This window comes from Euleptes europaea, chromosome 10 (genome assembly GCF_029931775.1).
Source record: "Euleptes europaea isolate rEulEur1 chromosome 10, rEulEur1.hap1, whole genome shotgun sequence".
In the NCBI taxonomy this organism is placed as follows: Eukaryota; Metazoa; Chordata; class Lepidosauria; order Squamata; family Sphaerodactylidae; genus Euleptes; species Euleptes europaea.
In genome coordinates this window covers 48485322-48509534 of record NC_079321.1, presented here as the reverse complement: position 1 = coordinate 48509534, position 24213 = coordinate 48485322, and the positions used below count along the sequence as shown (strand labels likewise).

The 24213-nt window shown below is 44.0% G+C and overlaps 1 protein-coding gene across 1 annotated transcript in view; it reads left to right on the top strand.

The window, feature by feature from the left end:
* IMPG1 (interphotoreceptor matrix proteoglycan 1) overlaps positions 1-24213 on the top strand; it is a 124790-nt gene that overhangs the window by 28066 nt on the left and 72511 nt on the right. The window contains exon 2 of the mRNA XM_056856342.1: positions 9338-9571. Coding sequence (XP_056712320.1) covers positions 9338-9571 — 234 coding nt within the window. The remainder of the gene's footprint in view (positions 1-9337; positions 9572-24213) is intronic.

Here is a 24213-nt window from a genome sequence, read left to right as displayed (position 1 = left end):
TCTCTGTAGTCTGGAGATGAGCTGTATTATGTATGCGTGGACGAGGCACGAGACCGGAGATGGAGTTCCAACAGCAACTGCTTTATTAGAGAACAGGAACGGAACTAGAACTGGAGAACTATGTAACGAACCCCTGCTTATATGCCCGCTCAGTTGCGCAGGGCCACGCCCCCAAGTCCGTGATTGGGCGGCTGCAACCCTTACAGCCAATAGGAACACACAAGCGCAGGAGCCTGGAGAGGCTCCAAGCTCAATAGAGTTTCAGCTTCCCGCTGCATACATAACAAGCTGTACTTCCGAGGGACCCCAGCTTCTACCTGGAGGCTGGCATCCCTATCTCCCACTATTACAATTGATCTCCAGATAACCAAGATCAGTTCCCCTGAAGAAAATAGCTGCTTTGGAGAGTGAACTCTATGGCATTATACCCTGCTAAGATCTCTCCCAACCCCAAACCCTGCCCAGGCTCCACCCCCAAAATCTCTAGGTATTTTCCAACCCAGAGCTGGCAACCCTAATTATAATACATCAATGGAGCCTGGCAGTGCAATTTTAAGCAGAGGTAGACTTCTAAGCCCATTGATTTAGTGACCTTGGAAGGGGGCAACCCAGTTTCTGATTGCACTGTGGTTCCATTAGCCATGCCAACGTAACGGCTTCATTTTTAAATTTCCTCTGAATAGCAGCTACTTCAGCCCAAATAGCAGTGAGAGAATGGAGGAGAGGAGAACACTTTGGGTTCTTATTGGGAAGAAAGGTGGAATATTAATGTAGTAAAGAAATATATAATTTTTAAAAATCACTTTCATTTTTTCCTGTGAGCTGATCGCTGTTAGGGAGAGAATGAGATAGGTCTTGGCCTGAAACAGCATTGATTTGAGTTAAATACTAGTAGCCTTACTGAACTAATTCTAACACTTGCTTCCTTACTAAGTTTACATTGTTGATGTATACTGAATTTGGATCTAATCCTTATCACCACCATCATCATTAATAATGATGATGATAAACCACTTTTCTCCATAATTGGGGACCTCAAGCAGCTTTTCACATCGTTTCTCTCCTCTTCCACCTAATCTTCACAACAACATCCTTGTGAGCGTAAATTAGGCTGTGAGACTGTGATTGACCCAGCATCCCCTGGTAGGTTTCCATGGTTGAGTGAGGAAATTAAACCCAGTCTAACAGTTTAATCATATCACATCAGCCCTCATTCCAGTCCTGGAATTTTCTACTAGTTAGAAGGAGTTATTTGCTAGCAACTTGTTGTGCCGTATCTGCTTCTGACTGTGCCTCTCCCTGGTCTGGACTGCATAAATTGATCCGTGGAAAGCTTCCAGCTCAGTACAGGGTTCTAAGGCAAGTCTATAGGACTCTTCCCACTTTTTGAACTATACCAGTTTGGTTATATGACATAGACACTGGTTTGAAAGTGCAATGCTAATTCTACTATTCTGTACTGTGCTCCTAAGAGTGAGAAAGGAACTCTACCCTTAAAAATATTTGGTAGGATATTCCATTTATATTCTGCCTTTCTCTTCAGTAGGGACCAAAGCAACTTATATCATTCTCTTCTTGTCCATTTTATCCTCATAACACTCAGGTTATGCTGAGAGTGTGTGAATGGACCAAGGTCCCCCAGCAAGCCTCCATGGTAGAGTAGGGATTCGTGCCTGGATTTCTCTGCTACTAGTCTGACATCCTAACCACTAAACCAGTCTGGATCTAAAAACTCCAAACTATAATGACAGCAGCAACAACAAATCTTTACCTATAGGATCTTCGGTGCCCTAATGTAAGTGGAAATAGTTTACCAATACTCAGCTATAGACCTCCTCTTCATTTAACATGAAAATGTTATCCACATTCATCTGTCAAATGTTGGAAGATGTGGAATTATATGAAAGTAAGATGAGTCAACTTAATTGCATACAGAAGGAATGAAAGGGAATACATATAGGAGAATGAGTAATTTTCATGTCATAAGACTTGATAATGGATACACTGTTATTGAGCAGCTATAGAACATGTCAAGCATATTTTAAAAGTTATATGATGTGACGGCATGTATTTAAAATGTCTTCATGCTTTTTTGATTTGGATCTTAGGTGAAAACTTTAAAGGTGTGTAATTACTACATGGGTAGGCTGCTGGGGGCTAATGAACAAGTAGAGTTTCAGAGGGGATTAGATGGGATAATACCCTGCTACAAAATGGGGGGAAATTAGGATACATGATACTGGATTTTTAATAGGGAACCAGCGTGGTGTTGGACTCGGAAGATGTGGGTTCAGAAGTCCACTCTGCAATGAAGGTCATTGCTTGAGCCAATCTCTAGTTCTAGTACCTTTTTATCCTACTCTTCCTTCAAGGAGCTCAGGGTGGCATTTTCCATTTGCTTTTATCCTCACAGTGAGCTTTGGAGGGAGGTTAGGCTGAGAAGGAGAGCCTGGCTCAAGTTTACCCAGCAAGTTACATGGCAAAGTCGGAATCTGAACCCAGGTTTCCAGGTCTTAGCTTGACACTATAACCACTACATCACATTGGTGCTCACTATCTTTCAGCCTAATCTAAATCACAAGAGCATTATAGAGATACAATGGGAGCTTTATAAAATCATTTATGGTGTTAAGACAGTGGACAGAAAGCATTTTTTTCTGTGTCCCATAATTAGGGTTGCCAACTGCCAGGTAGTAGCAGGAGATCTCCTGCTAATTCAACTGATCTCCAGCTGATAGAGATCAGATCACCTGGAGAAAAATGGCCGCTTTGGCAATTGAACTCTATGGCATTGAAATCCCTCCCTCCCCTCCCCAAACCCCACCCTCCTCAGGCTCCGCCCCAAAAATCTCCCACTGCTGGCAAAGAGGGGCCTGGCAACCCTACCCATAACACTAGAACTTGTGAAACTGATGTGCAACTAGGGTGGATCAATACGGTTGCTAGGTCCCTTTTCAACACTGGCGGGAGATTTTGGGGGTAGAGCCTGAGGAGGGCGGGGTTTGGGGAGGGATTTCAATGCCATAGAGTCCAATTGCCAAAGTGGCCATTTTCTCCATGAACAATGATCTCTATCGGCTGGAGATGAGATCTCCAGCTAGTACCTGGAGGTTATCTATACAAATAACTCACTCTACTGTAAAGGGTATTGGTCAAATAAAACAGTAGTAGGCAAAAGTAAACAAGCAAGGAATGAAAATAGCAAAGAGCTGTCACTGTATTACAAAAGTGCAATAAAATGAACAAGCAAAGCTAAGCAACCGAGGTTACAAAGCGAAGATAGCAAAAACAATAGGCTAGTGCTAATAAATATACAAAAGTTCATGTGAAGCATGTAGTTGCATTCTGGTCAGTTTCAAGTTCTTCAGACAACGGAGAAATAGGTGGTAACGCGGCTCCGGAAGTATTCCAGCACTTTCGCTACACAAGGTAGCTTCATCAGCCACAAGGGCTTAATTGTACAATTCCTAGGATAAATTTGGAGCTCCCAATCGGGCTGCTAGCAGAAAATTCATACGTCCCTTTTCAACACTGGCGGGAGGTTTTGGGGGTAGAGCCTGAGGAGGGCGGGGTTTGGGGAGGGATTTCAATGCCATAGAGTCCAATTGCCAAAGTGGCCATTTTCTCCATGAACAATGATCTCTGTCGGCTGGAGATGAGATCTCCAGCTAGTACCTGGAGGTTGGCAACTCTATGGATCAAGCATTGAAGTTACCAGGAATTTTCCTGGTGGGCTAAGGGGGCACTCAGGCTTCTGCACCAGCTGCCTAGGGGAAGTACTTTGTGAGCAGTTGTATATTTGTGGATGTTCTCTTACTGTGTGGTATTGTTATTTTAACATGATCCCTTAAGGTAAAAGCCTTTGGTTTAGTTTCTCTTTTCACTTGTGTTGCTGGTTGCTGACCCAGACCAGGCCTTGCATATGTTCTAATAAAGTTCTGTTCTGTTTTGGTACCAGGTGCTATGGAGTTATTACAGGTCTCCTGGACCAAATATTTGACAGCCAGTATTACACAACGGTGATAGTATTGGAATAGAAGGTGGGGGGCTAGGGTTCCCAGGTGGATGGTTTTAGTTGTCAATTGCCTGCCAATCCACCCAGCTGCTCCAGAGTGGCGGCTGCATGTGTACGCTGGCACCTGCACGCAATGACGTCACTTCCGGTTTTACTTCCGGAAGCGCCGCATCACTGCAGCCAATTTAACACTCAACCCCCCAGATAGGTTTGAGTGTTAAATCAGCCATGGCACACGCAGCCACCCCAGCTCCGCCCCCTAAAACCTCCTCCCAATTGGAAGGGAGGACCTGGCAACCCTAGGGGGGGGGGTCGGGATAAATCATCATTGAGGCATAAAGTTTACTGAGCAACCTTGAGCCAGGTTCACCTCTTTCTCAGCCTAACGACGGTTATGTGTGATTCCCCACAGGATGAGGTGTAACCCCCCAATTCCTGCCACTGCTGGGCATCTGACACTTCTATATCTGCCCTTTGACCTGGGGCTGCTGTGAAGGTTTTTTTCCAGGGCCATTTTAGATCCCTAGTTCACTCTGTAGGCAAATGTTTGAGGATGGACTTCACTCAACAAGTAATTAACTTGTGGTGTTCATTGCTAGAGGATGGCCACTAGTTTAGTTTGCTTTAAAAGTGGTGTGGTGTTTACCGTGGCCTCAGACCAGGGAAACCCTTGCTACGTCAGCAGAGTGCCTTACCAAGATCCTCATAGGCCACCCTAATGCAACATCAGTGCCCTTTACACTCAATTCCATCCCCGGCCTTCCTCTTTTACATATAGCATTTCTCCCCCAGGCGCCTTACAAGTCTATTATCTAGAGTCCATGCCCTTGTGCCATCCCATTAGCCCATGCCCTAAAGTCTTCCCCAGGTCCATTCATTTCCCTTGTCAGCAAAGCCTCCAGGGGTTCTGAGTGCTTTCCTGATCAGAGGCGCCTATTATCTGCTGTCTTGCTCTGCTGCTGCCTGCCTGCTTTGCTTCTCTTCTCTGGCATTCCCTACAGGGAAGGGAGCCAGCCCTCCTGGGTCCAGGTCGGTCAGCTTCCCTGGGGTCTCCCTCCTTGGAATGGCCTCTGAGTCCTCTCCATGGCAGCCCTCTTTCCTTCGCTCCCAGTTACCTTCCAAGGCTCTCTCCTTTTGAGCACAGCCTCCGGCTTGTCTCTTTTCAGTGTCTGGCTCCTTCCTTTTCTTCCTCTGGCCTCCATCTTCCTTCTCTCCAACAACTTCTCTGCCTCCAGATAGTCTCCAGCTGTTCCCTGCTTCAGTTTTAAAAGCACTCTCCTGACCATCCCTTCCCCGCCCTTCCATCACCACCAGGGAATTACTTTCATCCTGATTGTTTTTCCCTCCAGTCTGGCTGATCACCCTTTTACACCTGTTGAGCCTTCCCAGCCAAGCCAGTTGGCCACAAGTGGACTCGGCCAATTCATGCAGAATAGGTTCATCCAGTGCCGGATTTACATATAAGCTAAACAAGCTATACCTTAGGGCCCCACTCTCTTGGGGCCCCCAAAAAATGTTAAAGGAAAAAAACTGGATGTATATTTCCAAAATATAAGATAAAAAACAAATAAACTAAAACCTACATACAGCAACAGTGTTTTGTGTTGTGTGGGCTCCTATGATGTAAGTAATGGGCCCCGCCTGCTAGCCTGCTCCCTAAAATATCACTGGTTTGCTCATTTCTATATATAGGGTGCCTACATTCAACAATTACTTTGGTAAAATACATATTTTGTTATGTGCAAATGGCTTTAGATACCTATTAGGTCCATAAATTACCATGTAGCATATATTCAACACAAAAAACAGCGACAATATGTTGTTGACAAAGGACAGCTGGACATATAAAGGGCCCCATTACCTTCAATAGCTTAGGGCCTCATCAAACCTCTATCCGGCCCTGGGTTCATCCATCGCTTTTAGCCACAATTACTAAATGTTCAGAGGCTGTAACTGCCTACCAGAGCTGGGAGGCAACAACAAGAGGAAGCTTTGTCCTCCAAACCCTGCTTGACAGCCTTCTACATTCAGCTGACTGACAGCTGTTTGAAACAGGATGCTGGCCGAGATGCAGCATTTGGCTGTTTCAGTATGGCTGCTTGTATGTTTTCATGAGGAGGGATAAGTTTTCCAGGGGAACTGATCTTCATTGTCTGGAGATCAATTGTAATAGTGAGAGTTCTCCAGGTGCTACCTGGAGGTTGGTAACCCTAGAGATCATGTATCTCTGAGCTCCTTGGATTCTTTTACTTGGGAAGCAAGCGCCTAAGGCCTAACTACACTAACCAACCCCAGGATCTTGACAAGCCCGTTCAGCAAATATCAATAACCAAGGGTTTAGTTCTCTTTTCTGCTCTATCTGTGCCTTTGTTTTGGGTGGCACTGCTTTTCTTGGTTCACATATGAAATAGTTAACTCCTGCAAATTCCCAATCCTAAATTTGCAAAATCTTGCAACATCCATTGTAATTTATTAACAATTTAGGTTTTTTTGTCCTATTTATAATGTTGCAGCTTGTTCCTTTTACCTTATGACAGATTAGTAACTCTATTTCTACTGAGAGCCAGTGTGGTATAGTGGTTAAGAGCAGTGGTTTGGAGCAGTGCAGTCTGATCTGGAGAACCGGGTTTGATTCCCCATTCCTCAACATGAGCGGTGGAGGCTAATCTGGTGAACTGGATTCGTTTCCCCACTCCTACACACAAAGCCAGCTGGGTGACCTTGGGCAAGTCATGCTCTCTTAGTCCCACCTACCTCACAGGGTGTCTGTTGTGGGGAGGAGAAGGGAAGGTGCTGGTAAGCCGATTGGATTCTGCCTTAAGTGGTAGAGAAAATAAAAACCAACTCTTCTTCTTCTTCTTGACCAGAAGCAGATTAACAAATATGACAGGACTACTTTGCAACTTTCTGTTTTCTTGTGGGCAAATAAGTGTTAGTAGTTCGTTGTAAGCCAAAGAGTTGTTGTTCTGAAGGCTATCAAGATTTATTGGTTTGCTCATTTGTTTGTTTTTACATTGTTTATAGTCTGCCTTCCTCACTTGGACTCAAGGCAGGTTACAGGGAGTGAGTCAATACCATTGACAGGATGGGCTAGTCATAAACAAGGCAATAGCATTAAAGTTGTAGAACCAACCAGAAGTCTAAAAACAGAACTGAAGCAAAGCATAAGTCTTAACATGACACAAAAACTACCTAGAAGGATCCTCGTTTCAGCAAGTTATACACAGCAGTATAGACCACAGTCCCTAATAATTTATCCAAGTAATGTTGTGAATAATTTAGCACAGTGCCTGTGTAGGAAAAGTCATCTTGAATAATTCAGTTTTGCGTCATTTGTGGAAAGGCAGGAGAGTGGGAGCTAGGGTTGCCAACCTCCAGGTACTAGCTGGGGATCTCCTGCTATTACAACTGATCTCTAGCCAATAGAGATCAGCTCACCTGGAGAAAATGGCCGCTTTGGCAATTGGACTCTATGTGGCATTGAAGTCCCTCCCCTCCCCAAACCCCACCTTTTTTAGGCTCCACCCCAAAAACCTCCTGTTAGCAGCAAAGAGGGACCTGGCAACCTGGTGGGAGCCTTCCAGGCTTCCTCGGGCAGGCCATTCCATAAGATGAGGGCCACAATGTAGAAGGCATGTGTACCAGCAGTTCTTGATTTTGCCCATTTGTAGCTTGACACCTGCAGAAGACCCTGCTCCAATCAGTGAAGCTGTCGTGGCAGAGCATAGAGGGAGAGGCGGTCTCACAGACATGAGGGTCCAAGGGCATAAAGGGCTTTGTATGTGATGGCCAATACCTTAAACTGAGCCCGGTAACTGAAGGGCAGCCAGTGGAATGATTGCAGAATGGGAGTAACATGCATGCTCCATCTAGCTCCCAATAATAGCAGAGCCATGTCATTCTGCACCAACTGGGGTTTCCAAATTGATTTTGAGGGGAGGCCAATGTACAGTGCATTACAGTAGTCTTGCTGTTACTGTGGTGTGGATGCAGATGGCCAGATCAAGAATTCGTTTTGTAAATATGCAACAACAGTATTGAGTAGAATCAGGCATTTTGTTCTCTTCATGCAAGAGCAATTGCTCTTACACTATGTGCAAAATTAACAGTGCAGTCCTAAGCAGTTACACCCTTTTAACTCCATTGAAGGCTTAGAAGGGTGTGATTCTGCTTAGTGTGGCACTGTGAGCCTTGTAACATACCGTAACAAGCAATTACACGTTTTGTGCATTATAAAGAAGTTAATTAAGAATTCATGCAATAGCAGAAAGAACGCTACAAGTCCTGTGATATTTCAGTGGAAGTGACAACTCCTTCCCTTCTTTTGCAGCATACAGGTTTGATTCATTCAGTTCCAAATTGTAGAAATGAAGCATTTTAACTTCTTATTTACTTTTTTCATCTGCCTAACAACCACTGACATAATAATTAATATTTATCGCTTTGCTCATTTCATTGGTAAAAAAAGTCTCAGACTTAAATCATTCCTGCTGCATTTGAAACTTGTCATGGTCTATTAAATATTTAGCTGTTAACTTTCCTGATATTCTTATTTTCTTATAACCTGAGTCTCTGGAAAAACATTTTATTCCTTTCTTCTTCCCCTTTCCAAATGCAATTGCTGTGTACAACCAATTCATCAGTAGCCAAGCTATGAACATTATTTTGTCCTCTTAGAAAAAAACATTTTCTGCTTCAGAAAGTTTTCCAATTATCTACAAAACGTGCCTTTTCTTTTTCAAAGGAGATCTTTAAATAAACCTTTTTTATTATATTTATCCGTTTCCCCTCTCCAGAGTGTTTGTGAAAATTTTTTTAAAAATAGCAAAACTACAAAAGAAGCTCTTTTAAAATCACCTTTTAAATTTTGGTAAGCAGCAACAAATAGAATCTAAAATAAAGTTATGTCTCTGGATGCTCATTCATTATACCCATGAAAATAAAAACACTGCCCCCCCCCCGCAATGAAATCCAAAGCTTACACATTTCTTGCTGTTCACGATTCTACATATAAATTACTGTGTCATGTGAAAACAACAAATAATCTCTTGGCAACAAGGACAATTAAGCTTTCACGAGCCCAGAACTACTTTGTCAGATGCATGAAGTGTTACATTCAGTTGGCAGAGAGAGATATAAACAAAGCTATGGGAATCAGAGTGGGAATAGACTCTTGCCATCTTTTGATGAACAGGCAAAATAGAATGTTGCCACATTGCCATGTCATTAACATTTTGAAGTTTATTTAATTATCACACAGAAGTTGCAATATCCACACCCTCTCTGTATTGCATTCTATTGATATGTTTGTCTCTCTTTCAGAAATCCCTACTAAAATTAATCGTGGTGAATCCAAACATCTTGCAGATGCTACTGGGTCAGAGAAGTCAGAAAGGACGACAAAGAGGTCTAGAGTCTCAACCATTCGAAGGATATTTGATATGGCTAAACACCGAACAAAGAGATCTTCTTTTTTGTCAACTGGTGTGAAGGTTTGTCCTCAAGAATCAGTGAAGCAAATTTTAGCTAGCCACCAAGCTTATTATAGGCTAAGAGGTGAGAGAGAGTTTTTCTTATATACATTTCCTGTTTTGTTTGTTTCCAACCACTGTAATCTCTTGTTAATTGTTTTCTTTTTCCTGTAGAAAAACACTGAGCAATTGATTCATGGTTGTGGTTAGGGGTGTGCATTTGGATATGCTGAACTGAAAACAGAGGCACAATTTCAATGGAGTTGAATAGGCAAATCTGAAAAAGCCATTTTTTTTAATCCCTCCCCCCAGATTTTTCAGGCCCATTTTACCTTAGGGGCTCTGAGGTGGCTATCTTTTGAAGTAGAGGCACCAAATTTTCAACATAGCTTCAAAGGGATCTCTTTAAAAGAACCCCCAATATTGGTAAATATTAGATCAGGGGGTCCAATTTTATGGGCTGCCCAAGAGGGTGCCCCATCCATTCTCCATTGTTTCCAATGGAGAAAAAATGGGCCCCCATAAAATTGCCCCCCCGACCCAATCTTCACCAAATTTGGGGGTTCTTGGAAGGAGAGTCACCAGCAGCTATGCTGCAAATTTGGTTTCTCTACCTCAACCCCCACCCCCAAGTGTCCCGCAAAGATTTCCCATAGTTTCCATATGCTGGGGAAATGTTTCCCTGTACTGACATTGTTCAATGTTATGTCAATGGGGGATTTTTCAGGGGCTCTGGGGGAGCTGTTTTTCAAGATAGAGGTGCCAAATTTGCAGCATTGCTGCTGGTGACTCTCCTTACACAAACCCCCATGTTTGGTGAAGATTTAGTGAGGAGGTCCAATTTTATGGGCCTGAAATTTTCTCCATTTGGGGGCCCATAAAATCACATTGCCTACTTTTTGGTCCTGTGCTGCAGCAACATCTCTTTGAGTGATGATCACAGGATTAGCTGGACATGGTAAGCTCACAGAGATGCTAGCAGCAAGTCTCAATTCAAAATTCTCAAATTGATTTCCCCTCTTTAAATTGTCTGTCTTTTAATGTTGGAGGAGGTGGGTGATTGGGGGTACCCACTGTGAAAGAAACCCGGCAATTGTGCAAAAAAAACCCCCAAAAACAATTGTGTCAATGGACTCATCCAAATTCATATAGACTTATCCGAACAGGATACTGAACCATTGGCTCCTGGCTCAGCACTAATGTGCAGGAGATGAGCCAAACTGAGCATGCCTAGTCATTGTTTGGTATAACTTTTCTCTGTCCTGTTCTTTTGTACGTTTTCTGGGTTGGGTTTACTTTTGGGGGAAGCTGCTATTTAGCTGTTTGTTTTTATATTTTTAATGTACTGAATCTTTTAAATTTTTATTGTAAACTACTCACGTTCCTGGTAGGTACAGGATCAGTGTACATGTATTTCGAATGAATGAATGACTGCTGGGTGAACCATGAGGTTTCAGCTATGTGTAAGGAACTTGTTTACACTGCTTCGTGATAACAATCCGTACTGTAACTGAAATCCAGATCCAAAACTGAAAAAGAGATTTTTTAAAGTGCATACTCCTAGGGCACTTTCACACATGCTGAATAATGCACTTTCAATCCACTATCAATGCACTTTAATGATGGTTTGCAAGTGGATTTTGCCATTTCACACAGTAAAATCCATCTTCAAAGTGCATTGAAAGTGGATTGAAAGTTCATTATTTGGCATGTGTGAAAGTGCCCCAATTGATCCTATGGTAAATGAGCATGTAAAGAATGGCATGGTTGTGATCTCTTACATGTGGAGATTATCCTTCTTTAGAGAAATACAAGCAAGTCCCTAACTTCCTGTACATCTCTTACCATCTGATCATATGGCTTCCAATTTGTTTTCAAGCACAATCCAAAGTGCTGATTTTTACCTGTAAATCCCTAATTGGTTTACAACGAGGATACTGGAAGTCTTCTCCAGTACCATTATCCTGTCCCATTAAGATAATTTCAACCCTTGTTATGGAAGAGGGATGGGTGGCAGTCAAGGATTGGCTTGATGACCCCTCATACGTGATACATTTTCCTCTCAGAAGTTCACTTGGTGCCTCGCTTACTGTTCTTTAAGCACCAGGTAAAAACAATTTTATTTGTCTAGGTTTTTGTTGATCTGTTTTCTCAGTACAGTGTAACCTATATTATTTTTATGTTATTGGCCCACTTTTTGTGAACTATTGTTTTGCTGTTGATAGACTTGTTCTGCTGATTTTTATGCTGGTTGTATAGTACTTTAAGCCATTTTTATGATTATTTCATTTTATTTATTCTTTGGTTTTAAGTTTTGGATTCAAGTCTTTTTTTAAAATGTGATTGGAAGCAAACTCGAACAGATTTCTGGAGAGGTGGTTAAGAAATATGCTGAAACATCCATGTTTACTCAGAAGTAGCTGTCACAGAGTTTAATGGGGCTCATTCTCATTATATATGCATAGGAACGCAGTTTAAATCTAACAGTTTCTATAGCTCAGCCAAAGTGCAAACCATCTCGCACAACAAGTAGTGCACTTTGCTGACTTACAGCCCATTCCTGAGCTGCGCTGGCGGCTCAACCCAAAGGCCTTTGGAGGCCAACCAAGGCCTCCGCCGGCACAGGGGCCCACAGTGCTGGGGGAGATGGTATTGGAGAGTGTGAATTTAGAGCAGGGGTGGGGAACCTCAGGCCCGGGGGCCGTATGCGGCCCCCGAGGACATTTTTTGTGGCCCTCGGGAGCTCCGGGGCCCTGCTGCAGAGGCGGGGTGCAGGGTGGCCCTCCCAGAGAGTGTTCCTGGCGCCATGGCTTACAGCGGTGCTGTGGCGCCCTTTTTTTTTTTTTTGGACCTCCTCTCGCCGACTGTTGAGCAGCGAGAGGGAGGGGGAAAGAGGCTGGTGGATCCCGGCGGCAGAGCATGCATGCAGGAGCCGATCGGGCTTCAGGGGGGCCCTTTTGTGGACTCTGGGGAGGAGAGGGCATGGAGACTGGGCCCGGTCACGCGGGGCTCTGTGCGCCGCCGTGTGTGTGTTTAGGAGGGGGGCAGGGGAGGCTGGGGCCCGGTCGCGCGGGGCCAGCGGGTGTGTGTGGGGGGAAGGCTTTTCTCTCTTTTCTTCCTCTTTTTCTGTCACTCTTTCTCCTTTCTCTCCCTCTCTTTCTCCCTTTTTTTCTGTCTTTCTTTGTCTCCCTCCGTCCTTTTCTTTGTCTCCCTTCGTCCTTTTCTTTCTTTCTTTCTCTCTCTCTCTCTCCATTTCTTTCTCCCTTTCTCTCCCTTTCTCCCTCCCTCCTCCTCTTTCTCTGTTTTCATTCCTCCCTTGCAGATCGACTGTGGGCTGCGCCCCCCTGGCACCTCGTTTGCTTGGGCCCACTGCTGGCTGCCCTTCCGCCTGGGAGGGGGAGTGGGGGCACCCTGCAGGCCTTCTCTGTGTGGCCTCCCCTGGGGTTGCCAACCTCCAGGTGGTGGCTGGAGACCTGGCAACCCTAGCCTCTTCCCCCCCCCACCGGGAGATCTACACCTGGTATGGCCCCTGAATGATGTCATAAATGTGCAAATGGCCCTTGGCAGGAAAAAGGTTCCCCACCCCTGATTTAGAGGGAGACTTTACATGATATTGAGGTTCAGTACTGTAGCTACACAAACCATCAATTGCACTGCTGCAGCCATATTGAATAATAGGGGCTGGATAGCATACCTATGTTGTATGCAACAAGACAAATATAACAGACTTCAAAGAAGCTAGCTGAGTTTGTCTACTAAATATGACAAACAGCGCATCTTCTTGAGCTGCAGCAAATAAAAAATTGATATGCAATTTCTCATATTTATGTACCTTTTTCATATTTATGTATTCATGAGAAACAGTTAAGGTTTTCTGCAAGGATGTTTTTTAGAATGCATAAACAGAATAATACATCATTTGGGGGAAACAGAGTGCAATCCTAAACAGAGTTACACCTTTCTAAGCCCATTGATCCAATTCATTTAGAAGAAGTAACTGTTTAGGATCGCACTGCAATAGTACGACAAGTTTTGTCACATACATTTTGCAATTGGGTTAAAAATCATTCACACATATCAACAAATTCCAATGTTTAAAGATAATCTGCAAACCAGTGAAATTCCTTTTCTATCTGTTGAATAAAATGAATCTGGTTAAGAAACGCAAAAATAAAATGTGTGACTTGCAGGATATGGTACACGTTCTGAACATTAGCAAATATATATGAACAGATTCAAAACAGCAAATAGGCTGATTTACAGCTCAGCTTTCAAGAAATAGTCGTTAGTGCACTATGTGTGTGTGTTCGCGTGTGTTTATATGCATACGCACACACATTAACGTCTTGGATGCTTTTGCTTCTGCGTCGTATGGATTTGTTACTACATTATTTGGCATTATTGTTGCTGCTTGCTTTTTCAGTTTTAATTGCTGATGTTATAGTGCTGTTGTGGAAAGCAGGATATGAAGTAAAAGGGGGAAGTTATTTATTTATTTAATTTTTGAAAATGTTAACCGACTAGTTTTCAGTTTAAAAAAAAAAATCCAGGGCAACTTCCAAAAAATTAACAAATAAAAAAGTAACATAATAGCTAACAGCAATAAAACAGCCACAACACATAAGATAATTAAACATTAGGCTGGAATATCATTTAAAATGGCATATAGCAATAAAACCAGTGTAACAATAATAGAGAGCTGGTACAATAAAGAAAAATAGTCAAAGGAGAAAGGGCGGGGGAAGTGGGGGAAACTGGTCCTTATCCAGTCCCTTACTGCCTCCAAATATTTGTTTAAGACCTGCATTGTCTCACTTGAATCCCAGCTAATAAGAACATAAGAAAGGCAATGCTGGATCAGACCAAGGTCCGTCAAGTCCAGCAGTCTGTTCACATAGTGGCCAACCAGGTGCCTCTAGGAAGCCCACAAACAAGACGACAGTATTGTCCTGCCTGTTTTCCAAAGCACCTAATATTATAGGCATGCTCCTCTGATCCTGGAGAGAATAGGTATGCATCATGACTAGTATCCATTTTTACTCTGCTATAAGGAGTCGAGTATCTTCAGCATACTGATGACTAGGGATGTGAATTCAGATATTTCCAGTCCTAATATATACCGGTATCTGAAAAATACTTTATTGGTATTTTTGTTATATTCAAGCAGTGCCTTTTGTATTTTTTTTTTTAATGCCAGTTACTCACATATAAAGTTGTGCCAGTTTCCATGAGTTCTCCTCTCAGGACTTGGGAGAGCACTGAAAAATGGTGCGGTACTGGTACCATCATTTTAAAAAGCCCTGTATTCGGGTATCCAGGGCAATATTCGGGTTTTCCTGAATACAGATAATTGGGTACTGAAAATTTCCAGAAATAATTGGAAAATTTGGGGCTGGCATTTTATTGTATTCAATTTGTACCCCACCCTTTCCCAACGCAAGCTGGGCTAAGAGCGATTTCCAACACTATGTATCATACAATATAATTAAAACATGAGTTAAAACATAAAATTAAAAGTAATAAAAGGGCTGTCTAATTTAACCTGCTGCAATAAATAATTTCGTAGAAGTGAGGGAGGACCATAGTAGTCATAGCAGAAAGCCAAATGATCTAATATGGAAAAATCCTCAGGGAGTAGAGACAAGTGGAGGAAGGAAAAATGGGGAAGGAAGGGATAAAAAGCAAGGAAGAGGAAAGGAAGCCAATGTGCTCTATTCATCGTTGCTTCCTCAACCATATGCCTGGCAGAACATCTCCGTCTTACAGATCCTGCAAAACTGAATTAAACCCCACAGGGGCCGTGTCTCACTAGACAGTTCCACCAGGCTGAGGTCAAAGCTGAAAAAGTCCTGGCCCAGGTTGAAGACTGCCAGACAGTCCGGGGGTCAGGGACCACCAGAAAGAGCAGTGTGGTGTAGTGGTTGAGAGCAGTGGACCCTAATCTAGAGTACTGGGTTTGATTCCCCACTCCTCCACATGAGCGGCGGACTCTAATCTGGTGAACCGGGTTGGTTTCCCCACTCCTACACATGAAGCCTGCTGGGTGACCTTGGGCTAGTCACAGTTCTCTTAGAGCTCTCTCAGCCACACCTACCTCACAAGGTGTCTGTTGTTGGGAGAACAAATTACCTTCATTTTGGGACTCAGCCTTGGCAGTCAAATTCCAGCCTTGGGTATCTGACAAAAGTAGTGTTGACTCTTGAAAGCTTGCTCTGAGGGGCTACTGGACTCAAATCTAGCTCTTCTACTGCAAACCAATATGGCTATGCTCTGAAATGAATTCCAAATAATCAAGCTGGATGCGACTCAGCTGGTAGCAGAGAAAAGACTTTACTGCTATAACCAACCTTGTAGAGATTCAAATACGCTCTATGGTTTGCTCTCTCAGATTCTGCACGAGACTTCTGCCACTGTTACTCTAGCTGTCTCAGGGAGTTTTTCACGTGCTTAGTAAAATAAATAAATACATTCAGGGTATGATTTCTTTCACATATTGGGCCCAAACCAACCCGGAACAGATCCATGGTTACCATGAAACCCATAAAGCCTTGAGCCTCACCCAGCCAGGAATCCTTGAAAGTGATGGAGACAGTATACTTACAGAAGCCTCAAACCATTCCTAGCACCCAAGACAAGATGCACACAATCTAAATTCGCAAGTGTTACGCAGACAATCTGTTAAATGAGTGAGATTCCCAGAGATTCATAGGAATTCTTATTCTTCCATCCCAGAGTACCAGGTCGATGAAGCACTGCATACCCAGCTGTTGTAATCTGCAACATAGTTACGTACTCTTCTTCTTCCATACAGTCATGCATGCCAGATCCACCTTATTCTCTTAATAAAGGTAAAGGTCCCCTGTGCAAGCACTGGGTCATTCCTGACCCATGGGGTGATGTCACATCCCGACGTTTACAAGGCAGACTTTGTTTACGGGGTAGTTTGCCAGTGTCTTCCCCAGTCATCTTCCCTTTACCCCCAGCAAGCTGGGTACTCATTTTACCGACCTCGGAAGGGTGGAAGGCTGAGTCACCCTTGAGCCGGCGACCTGAAACCAACTTCCGTCGGGATCGAACTCAGGTCGTGAGCAGAGCTTGGACTGCAGTACTGCAGCTTACCACTCTGCACCACGGGGCTCTTCCATTCTCTTAATACCTAATCATAAATAAGAGAGATTTGACTAGGCATTGCATAACACAGAGATCAAAGTAGGAATTAAAACCAACTCTTCATCCACATCTGTTCAGCTGGGCAGAGATTTGACATCTGGTGAGCCCCAACATGTCTCCACAACTGTCTCTTGATACGTACCCCTTTCCTATCATCATAACTCATGGACTCATGAACCACTTTACTCATACTAATGTAATTCCAGAGCCCAATTTAATTGCCCTTTGGTAACAGATAGCAGGGAGGGAAGCCAGCATGGTATAGCCCAATCTCGTCAGACCTCAGAAACTAAGCAGTGTCAGTATTTGGAAGGGAGACCACCAAAGAAGACTCTGCAGAGGAAGGCAATGGCAAACCACCTCTGCTTCTCACTTGCCTTGAAAGCCCTTTGCTGGGGTTGCAATAAGTCAGCTACGACTTGACTGCACTTTACACACACAAAACAGATAGCATGTAGGCCCCAACAGCACTAAAATACGTTCTCCGACTAATCCAAAAATATCCTCATGAGGACAGACCAAATCACACAAAACTGCATAAACATGACTCAGCACAAAGGCCCTGCAGTTAGGGGTGCCAACCTCCAGGTGGTGGCTGGAGATCTCCCACTATTACAACTGATCTCTAGGCGACATAGATCAGTTCCCCTGGAGAAAAATAGCTTCAGAAGATAATTCTCCTTTAAACACAACAAGGGCCACAAAATGGAGACTCCACAGAAGGTGAATAGCCCAAACACGAAAAGCTGAATATCTATTCAGCCTTTTCAGGATTAACGTATTCAACTTTGGGCAGATTCCCAGGTTTTGGTATTCAGTCGACCTAAAACCTGAATATTGCCAAAATGGCTAATTTCAGGTTTATTTTTGGTTAGGGTATATCAATATGCACAACCCTAACCACTACTCCCAAATAAGGACACAAAACACCTGTATGTAAGTTATCTGGTTTGCTAATGGCTGATCTACATCAACTAAATGGCGGTACGTGTCCATCGATATAATGGAGAGAGCCGACCCGGAGTCCACTTCCATCTCGCAAGGCGCACCGCCAATCTTGACGACGATGGCGACCTTGTCTGCCCCGTGCACCTTGTGGAGGGAGACGCTGTGCAGCTCGGTATCGCGGCGACCCCGGTGGCCGCTGGTGGGCTCGTCAGCGTCCAAGTCGTGGGTGGGGCGCGGGGCGCCGTCTTTCCTGGCTGGGCGCGAGGACCGACCCTTCGGCGCCGAGCGACAGACTTTGGCAATGTGGCCGACCCTGCCGCAAGCCCGGCAAGAGGCGTCGCGGAACCGGCAGGAGCGGCGGTCGAGTCGCTCGCCACAGCTTGCGCACGGTCGGTCTGTGGTACCCCGAGCCCGGCGCCCCCGAGAGGCCCCGCGGTCACTCAGTTTGTGAGCCTCGTCCTCGTCGCTGGAGGCTGCGTCGCTGGCGCTCTCGTGGTGGACTGGAACCGGATCGCGGGGAATCGGTGTGGCCCGGTCACCCAGACGTCCGGGCCGGGCGGAGGATTCGGCCGCAGTGGCTTCCTCGATGGCTGCGGTCAGCGCGAGGTCCTTCTTGGCGAGGAGCCGGCGCCGCAACTTGTCGCTCAGCAGGCCAAACATGAAGCGGTCACACAGCCGGTCGTTGAGGTCTGGGAACTCGCAGGAACGGGCGGCCGTGCGCAGAGCGGCGATGTATGCAGCTGCAGATTCCCCTGGTCCCTGGTCCCGCAGGTGGAACGCCAAGCGGCGGGTGGCCCGAGTTGGCTGGGGGTTGAAATGGCTCCCCAGCGCCGCCATGATCGCAGGAAATGGCGTCGTCTCCAGTTCGGCGGGAGCCAGCAGGGACTGAGCGAGGTCGAAGGTCTGGGCCCCGCACACGCTGAGGAAGGCGGAGCGCTTCTTCCCGACATCGGTGATATCGTTGGCGTCGAGGTAGAAGGCCAGCCGGCTCGCGTAGCTCTTCCAGCCGCCCGATTTGGTGGGGTCGAATTCTTCCAGAGACCCCCGGGTAGCCATGTCAGCGAAGTGTTGCGTCTCAGGTGTGTCGTAGTGAATTCAGCAAGGGCAAGCCGGACTGCCTACCGGGCACTGTGAAGTCGCGGCGACTCGCAGGAGATTTCAGCGAGAGTGATTTCGGTAGCAAGCCGGACTGCCTACCAGCCTTCGTCGCCACTGTTAAGTCCGCGTGGGGAGGACACACGAGGTCGAGAAGGAGTTCCACAACAACACAGCTTTATTGATTTCAGCAATAACAGATGGAACTGGGGAACTATACAACCTGGCCCTGCTTATATGCTCCCCTGGTCCCAGGTGGCCGCTCCCCCCCTGATCCGTGATAGGGGGAAAACAACCCCCAGGTCACCAATGGCATGACCTGGCTTAGGGCCAATAGGATGTGTTGGCTGTGGCCAATCATGCGAGCAGGGCCTAGGATCCTTCGCCCAGGACTCAAGCTCCTGGGCTTCCTTCATTATGGTCTTAACTGATGCCCATACATTACACTAAACATCCTGAATTAGCATGAGTTGTGGCTTACAAGCAGCCCAGTGGAAACACCAACATTTTAGGCAAACCCACCCTGGCTCCAATCTTACCAGCATTAGCATTGACTTCAACTAGCCTCTTGCAAACAGTGCCAAGAAGTGCTAAGCTTCATCACCCTTGCATGCTGCTTTGGCAACGAAGGGCTCAGTTTGCACTGCTCAGCCACCAAGAGTGTTCCTTTCCCATCCCATCCACCCTCTTTGCTCAAGGTCATAATGGGCTACCAATCCTTAGATGACTCAAGGGTGCTTGGATGGCTCAATTAACCCTATATGGCAGCAACTCATGCTATATGTACTAAAACTAGTTATGACCTAACCAGCCAAAATGATTTTACTTTTCTTCCCTCAACCCATCTGGTCAGGGCTCCGTCCAAGCAACAACCCATCTGAGCATACGTTCCACCTTGCTTTCTTCTAATTTCCCTAAAAGCTTTTCAGCTTTCTTCTGCTGTGAGGCCATATCTTACTCTCATTGTCTCTTTAAAAAGCAAGTAATTTGAGGTTTCTTCGTCCCTCATCTCTGAGTACACTTTACTCAGTCCTCCACAAATTTGTGGGCACAAATAAAATCATTCTGTCCTCCTCTGAAACTCTAAAATCTCTACAGGTTCTTTCAAAATTAATTTTAAAAATGTTTCTACATTATCCCTTTTTTGTATTTGGTGAACTTATTTTGTTCCACTGAGGAATTTTCTCAATTTCTTGGTGGAAGGGGTAATTCTGCCCTTAACTGTATTTCCCTCATCTTCATTTCATACATCTCCTTTTCATGTTCCTTCCTGCTCAGATTCCCTTTCTGACTCTCTCTTGCTGTGCCATCTTACTTTTTTCAATTTCCCTTTCTGCCTCAATCCTGGTTTTTTCTCCCTTTTTTGTCTAAATCCTGGCAAACTGTATTTGTTATTCCTGTGCTGCTTTCTGTGCCTCTATTTTAGCATTTTTTTCCCCTGCTTCTATTTTAGCTAATTCAATTTTCATTTTCATAATGTCCACTTCCTGGCTAGGATTTTCTTCAGTTGCTGTTTCTCCTTGACTATCTTTTGTGGCCTCTCTGGGTCTGCATGGTGGTGCCATTTCTGACAGGAAGTTTTATCAGGAATTTCTCTTAACTTAATAAAAAGTTCCTCACAACCTTAGTTTTAACAAATTTTAAAGTATGTTTGATTTTATTATTGTATACCTCCAGATGATGTTAGCTGCCCTGAGCCTGGCCTTGGCTGGGGATTGACAGCAAGTTATAAATCAAAATATAAATAAATCAATAAAATACTATATTTTCCTATGTTTGTTGTGGGACTAATTGCTTGTGGGTTTTATTTTCATATCATGATGCTCCTGTCAATTATGACAGAGGCTTATTTTGAATAACAAAATGGTCAGAAATATTTGGCACTCGAGAGGCTTTTTGAATTACAACTTAAAATAGTTTTGTCTCTTTTTGTGGGATTTAAAGGTCAGGTTAGCAAATCTTCAATAACAGAAAATGTAGATTGTAACAGAATAACAGAACTGAGAAGTTTGAGATGGTTAAGTTCAAGTGATATATTGTACTTCCAAATGTATCAAGGTGGTTCACATACAAGTGTTTTAGTCTTTATTTTTTACTGAGAGTTCTTCCTCTTGGCAATCACTGGTTTGTTTCATAAACTTAAGCTTCTGTCTTTTTCACAGTGGTTCTTCAGTTGTAGAAATTAGGGACATTAACACACTTCCCAGTTTCTCTCTCAAACTGGCCTGGGATCACTCGATTCACAAGAGATATTTCCCATTAAACTCTTATGAATCACTCTATAAACCTTAGAGCTGTTTTCCCTATATAACTGGTTATGGATCTTGTCCGGATCCAAGAACCCAAAATGTGTTCCTTTTCACTCCTGAGGAAAATCCTCCACCAGACAGCTTACAGCACACACAGCTGCTTCCAAGCTCTATCTGTTAACTTCTCTCTCAGTCAACTGTCTATTCTTAACTGTCAGAGTTCTAACTGCCACTCTCAGAATTCCATTTGAACTCTCTGTCAATCATGAGGGTTCTATGACTGGGACAACTCTTTAGAATTCAGTTGTCCAGCTCAACTGTTTTCCACAAAGTTCTCCATTTGGCTCCAGATGCCCCTTTAACATTCATTTTCCTTCTATCTGCCATAGAAGACCAATAAGAAAATTATGCTTGTGGCCCATGGCAGTGCTCAGAATCTGATATTCAGCACACATTTTTCTTTCAAAATATTTTTTTAGGCCTGCTAGTTGTGGAGGTATAGTCTTTCAAGGAATCCAGACATCTTTCCCTAAAGGAGTGATTTTGTTGTTAAGCTATCTTATTTTTCCAACAATCAGATAACAAAATGTTGTCAGTTATGGCTGTTTAAATTGCTGTTGAATATGGTTGTACAAGGTCCCTTGTAAGGTAGTGCCTTGACATCATTGGTCGTGTGTGTTAAGTGCCGTCAAGTCGCCTCCGACTCATGGCGATTCATTGGTTACAAACTATTTATTTCCTCACATTCATGGCTATGTCATTTTGTAAGCTAAAAAAAAAATCTTTGAGACTAGGAACTCTTTAGTCCACTACACGAATATATGTTGCTAGTCTTTAAGATGTAGGGTTGCTAACTCTGTGTTGAGATATTCTTGGAGATTTGGAGGTAGAGGATGGGGAAGACAGGGTTTGAGTAGGGAAGACACTTTAGTGGGGTATATTGCCTTAGAGTCCACCCTCCAGAGCAGCTATTTTCTCTAGGGTAATTGATTTCTGCAGTCTGGAGATCAGCAGTAATTCCAAATCTCCAGGCCCCACCTTGGAAGCTCTACACCTAGAGGTGGGTAACCCTATTAAGGTGCAACTGGACTTTTGTTTTATTTTGCATAAACCCCTTGAAACAGGAAAAAGAAATCAGCAGTCACCAGCAACATAAGTTCTGTGAGCTACAACAGTGCTTCAGGATTACGTTTACCTTTAGACAATGTTCTAGGCTAAGTTTTACTACACCGTAGTGCTGTGCAAATCTAAACAAAAATAATCTAAGCAACAGCCAAAAATAACCTGGCAGGTTACTCTTCCCATCCATCAGAACATTAGGCTAAAAGCACTAGATCTGGGTTAGCATTGGGGGGGGGGATCCACGGGACCCCTCCTCCAATCTCTTAAACCCCTGGCTTGTTAAACTAACTAAACTCCAGCATATGTGTTGTCTATGAAGTGCCTGGCTTTCGTTTGAAGCGAGTCAAGCTGGTTTGTGCGATAGAGCGCACAAGAATTTCCTTGCTTTTCTTTGTGAGCAATGAATTAATAGACTGGCCTTGTCTGACATGCATGCATTCAATTTTGAACAGCAGGCTGTTCAATATTTGTGGGCATGTTATTCCTCCTTGTAGTGCTTGTCCTATTAATTGCAAGAGACTGCTAACAGAGCCTGCCAAGCAGAGCTGCTGCTGGAGCCGTTCCTCAGGGCCAGGCAATCTTCAGCCTACTGTGTGTTTGTTAGGAAGCTTCTCCCTGGCCTTCTTCATTTTGTCCATGTGTTTGCGTTTATTTCCCCCAAAATGATACAGAAGTCAGTGGTTGTTCCACAGCTGTGGCAGCTATTATTTTCCACCGTTGCTAGCTTTGGAGTGTAGTTGTTCATCACTGGGAAAGAACTCTTTAACTTTTTGTCCAATTAGAGCACAAGTACAAAGAAGGAGTAACTCAATGGGGAATCTGCATAAAAGAATTCACTTTTTTTTCTTGGAGGATTATTGAGGGGATAAACCAGGAATTAGAACCCTAAAAGTGACACAAAATGGACCCTGTGGACATTAGTACCAATTTGCTTATAAATTTCATAGCATAGAGGGGAGACGTACAGCAGCTCAGTACATGAGAGCCCTCATTATCCAAAGTTTTATTATCTCTGGCAGCATCTGGGCAATGATTTCCGTGGAGCAATAGAAGGTGATTTTCCTTTGCAATTGATAACCTGAAGCTAATTCAGTATCTTGGTTACTGTACAAATGTAACAACAGAGAGAGGCAATCTTGCTGCAAAGAAAAAGCTCATCTGAGAAACAAGATATTTTTAAAGAAATAAGACAATGCTTTTGAAGTGGCGGAGCACTGCTGTGAGGCAGTGGATGGCCCAGTGTTATAGACTTCATTTTCAAGTACTACAAGACTAGCCATGTGAATCAGAAGATAAACTACTCCTCCTTTCACATCCTTAAATATAGTTTTTCAGCACCCTTTAAGAAAAATTCCAACATTTCAATAGGCAGGAGTGTGGCTGTTACTTCCAAAAGGAGCCAAGCATGGGCTCACCAAAATGTAGATTACTTCATTGTCACTGGCAATTCTTTGGGTGGAGTTGGAGTAGCTGTTAGGGTTGCCAGCTAAGGACTTACAATTTCCCAGGGCTTTTAGAGATGGGCCCAGGTGTCATGAGGCATCCCACAAAGTGTAATATCACTTCTACTTATGCAACCCGAAGAAGCGTTGCCGCAAAATCACTTTTCTCTTCCACAATTTTTCCTGTTGCTGCACCAGACAGCAGTGGGCAACAGAGGGAGGAGGAAGAGGTCTCCCACTGTAATCCCCCCTAGTAACTATACATTTTCAAACTGTATGGATTGAAGTACTCAAAAAATAAATCCATCAGAATGTACGGTGGGATACCAAAATGAACTGGGTGTATTCAATGCTAGCAATGATGGTGCTACCTTGGTTCTTCCAAATGTCTGAAAAAGGATTCTATGGACATAGTCTGAATATGCTTTCACCAATTTGCTCCTTCCACTCATCAGCGTAGTTCTTTGCAAACAGCAGTCTCGTGAATCAAAATGTTTGATTATTGGAATAGTTTTGGAATAAGCCTTCAGCAAACTCATGGGAAATTGCTCCTGAGTCAATCTGCTAAGTATCACACGGGTAAGGCTACAATCCAAAGTGTACATACTAGGGAATTTTATTAGGCAGCTTTTGGAATTCAATAGGACTTTCTTCTGACTAACATGCTTAGGTCCACACTGTGCATTTCTTCCTAGAAGTGA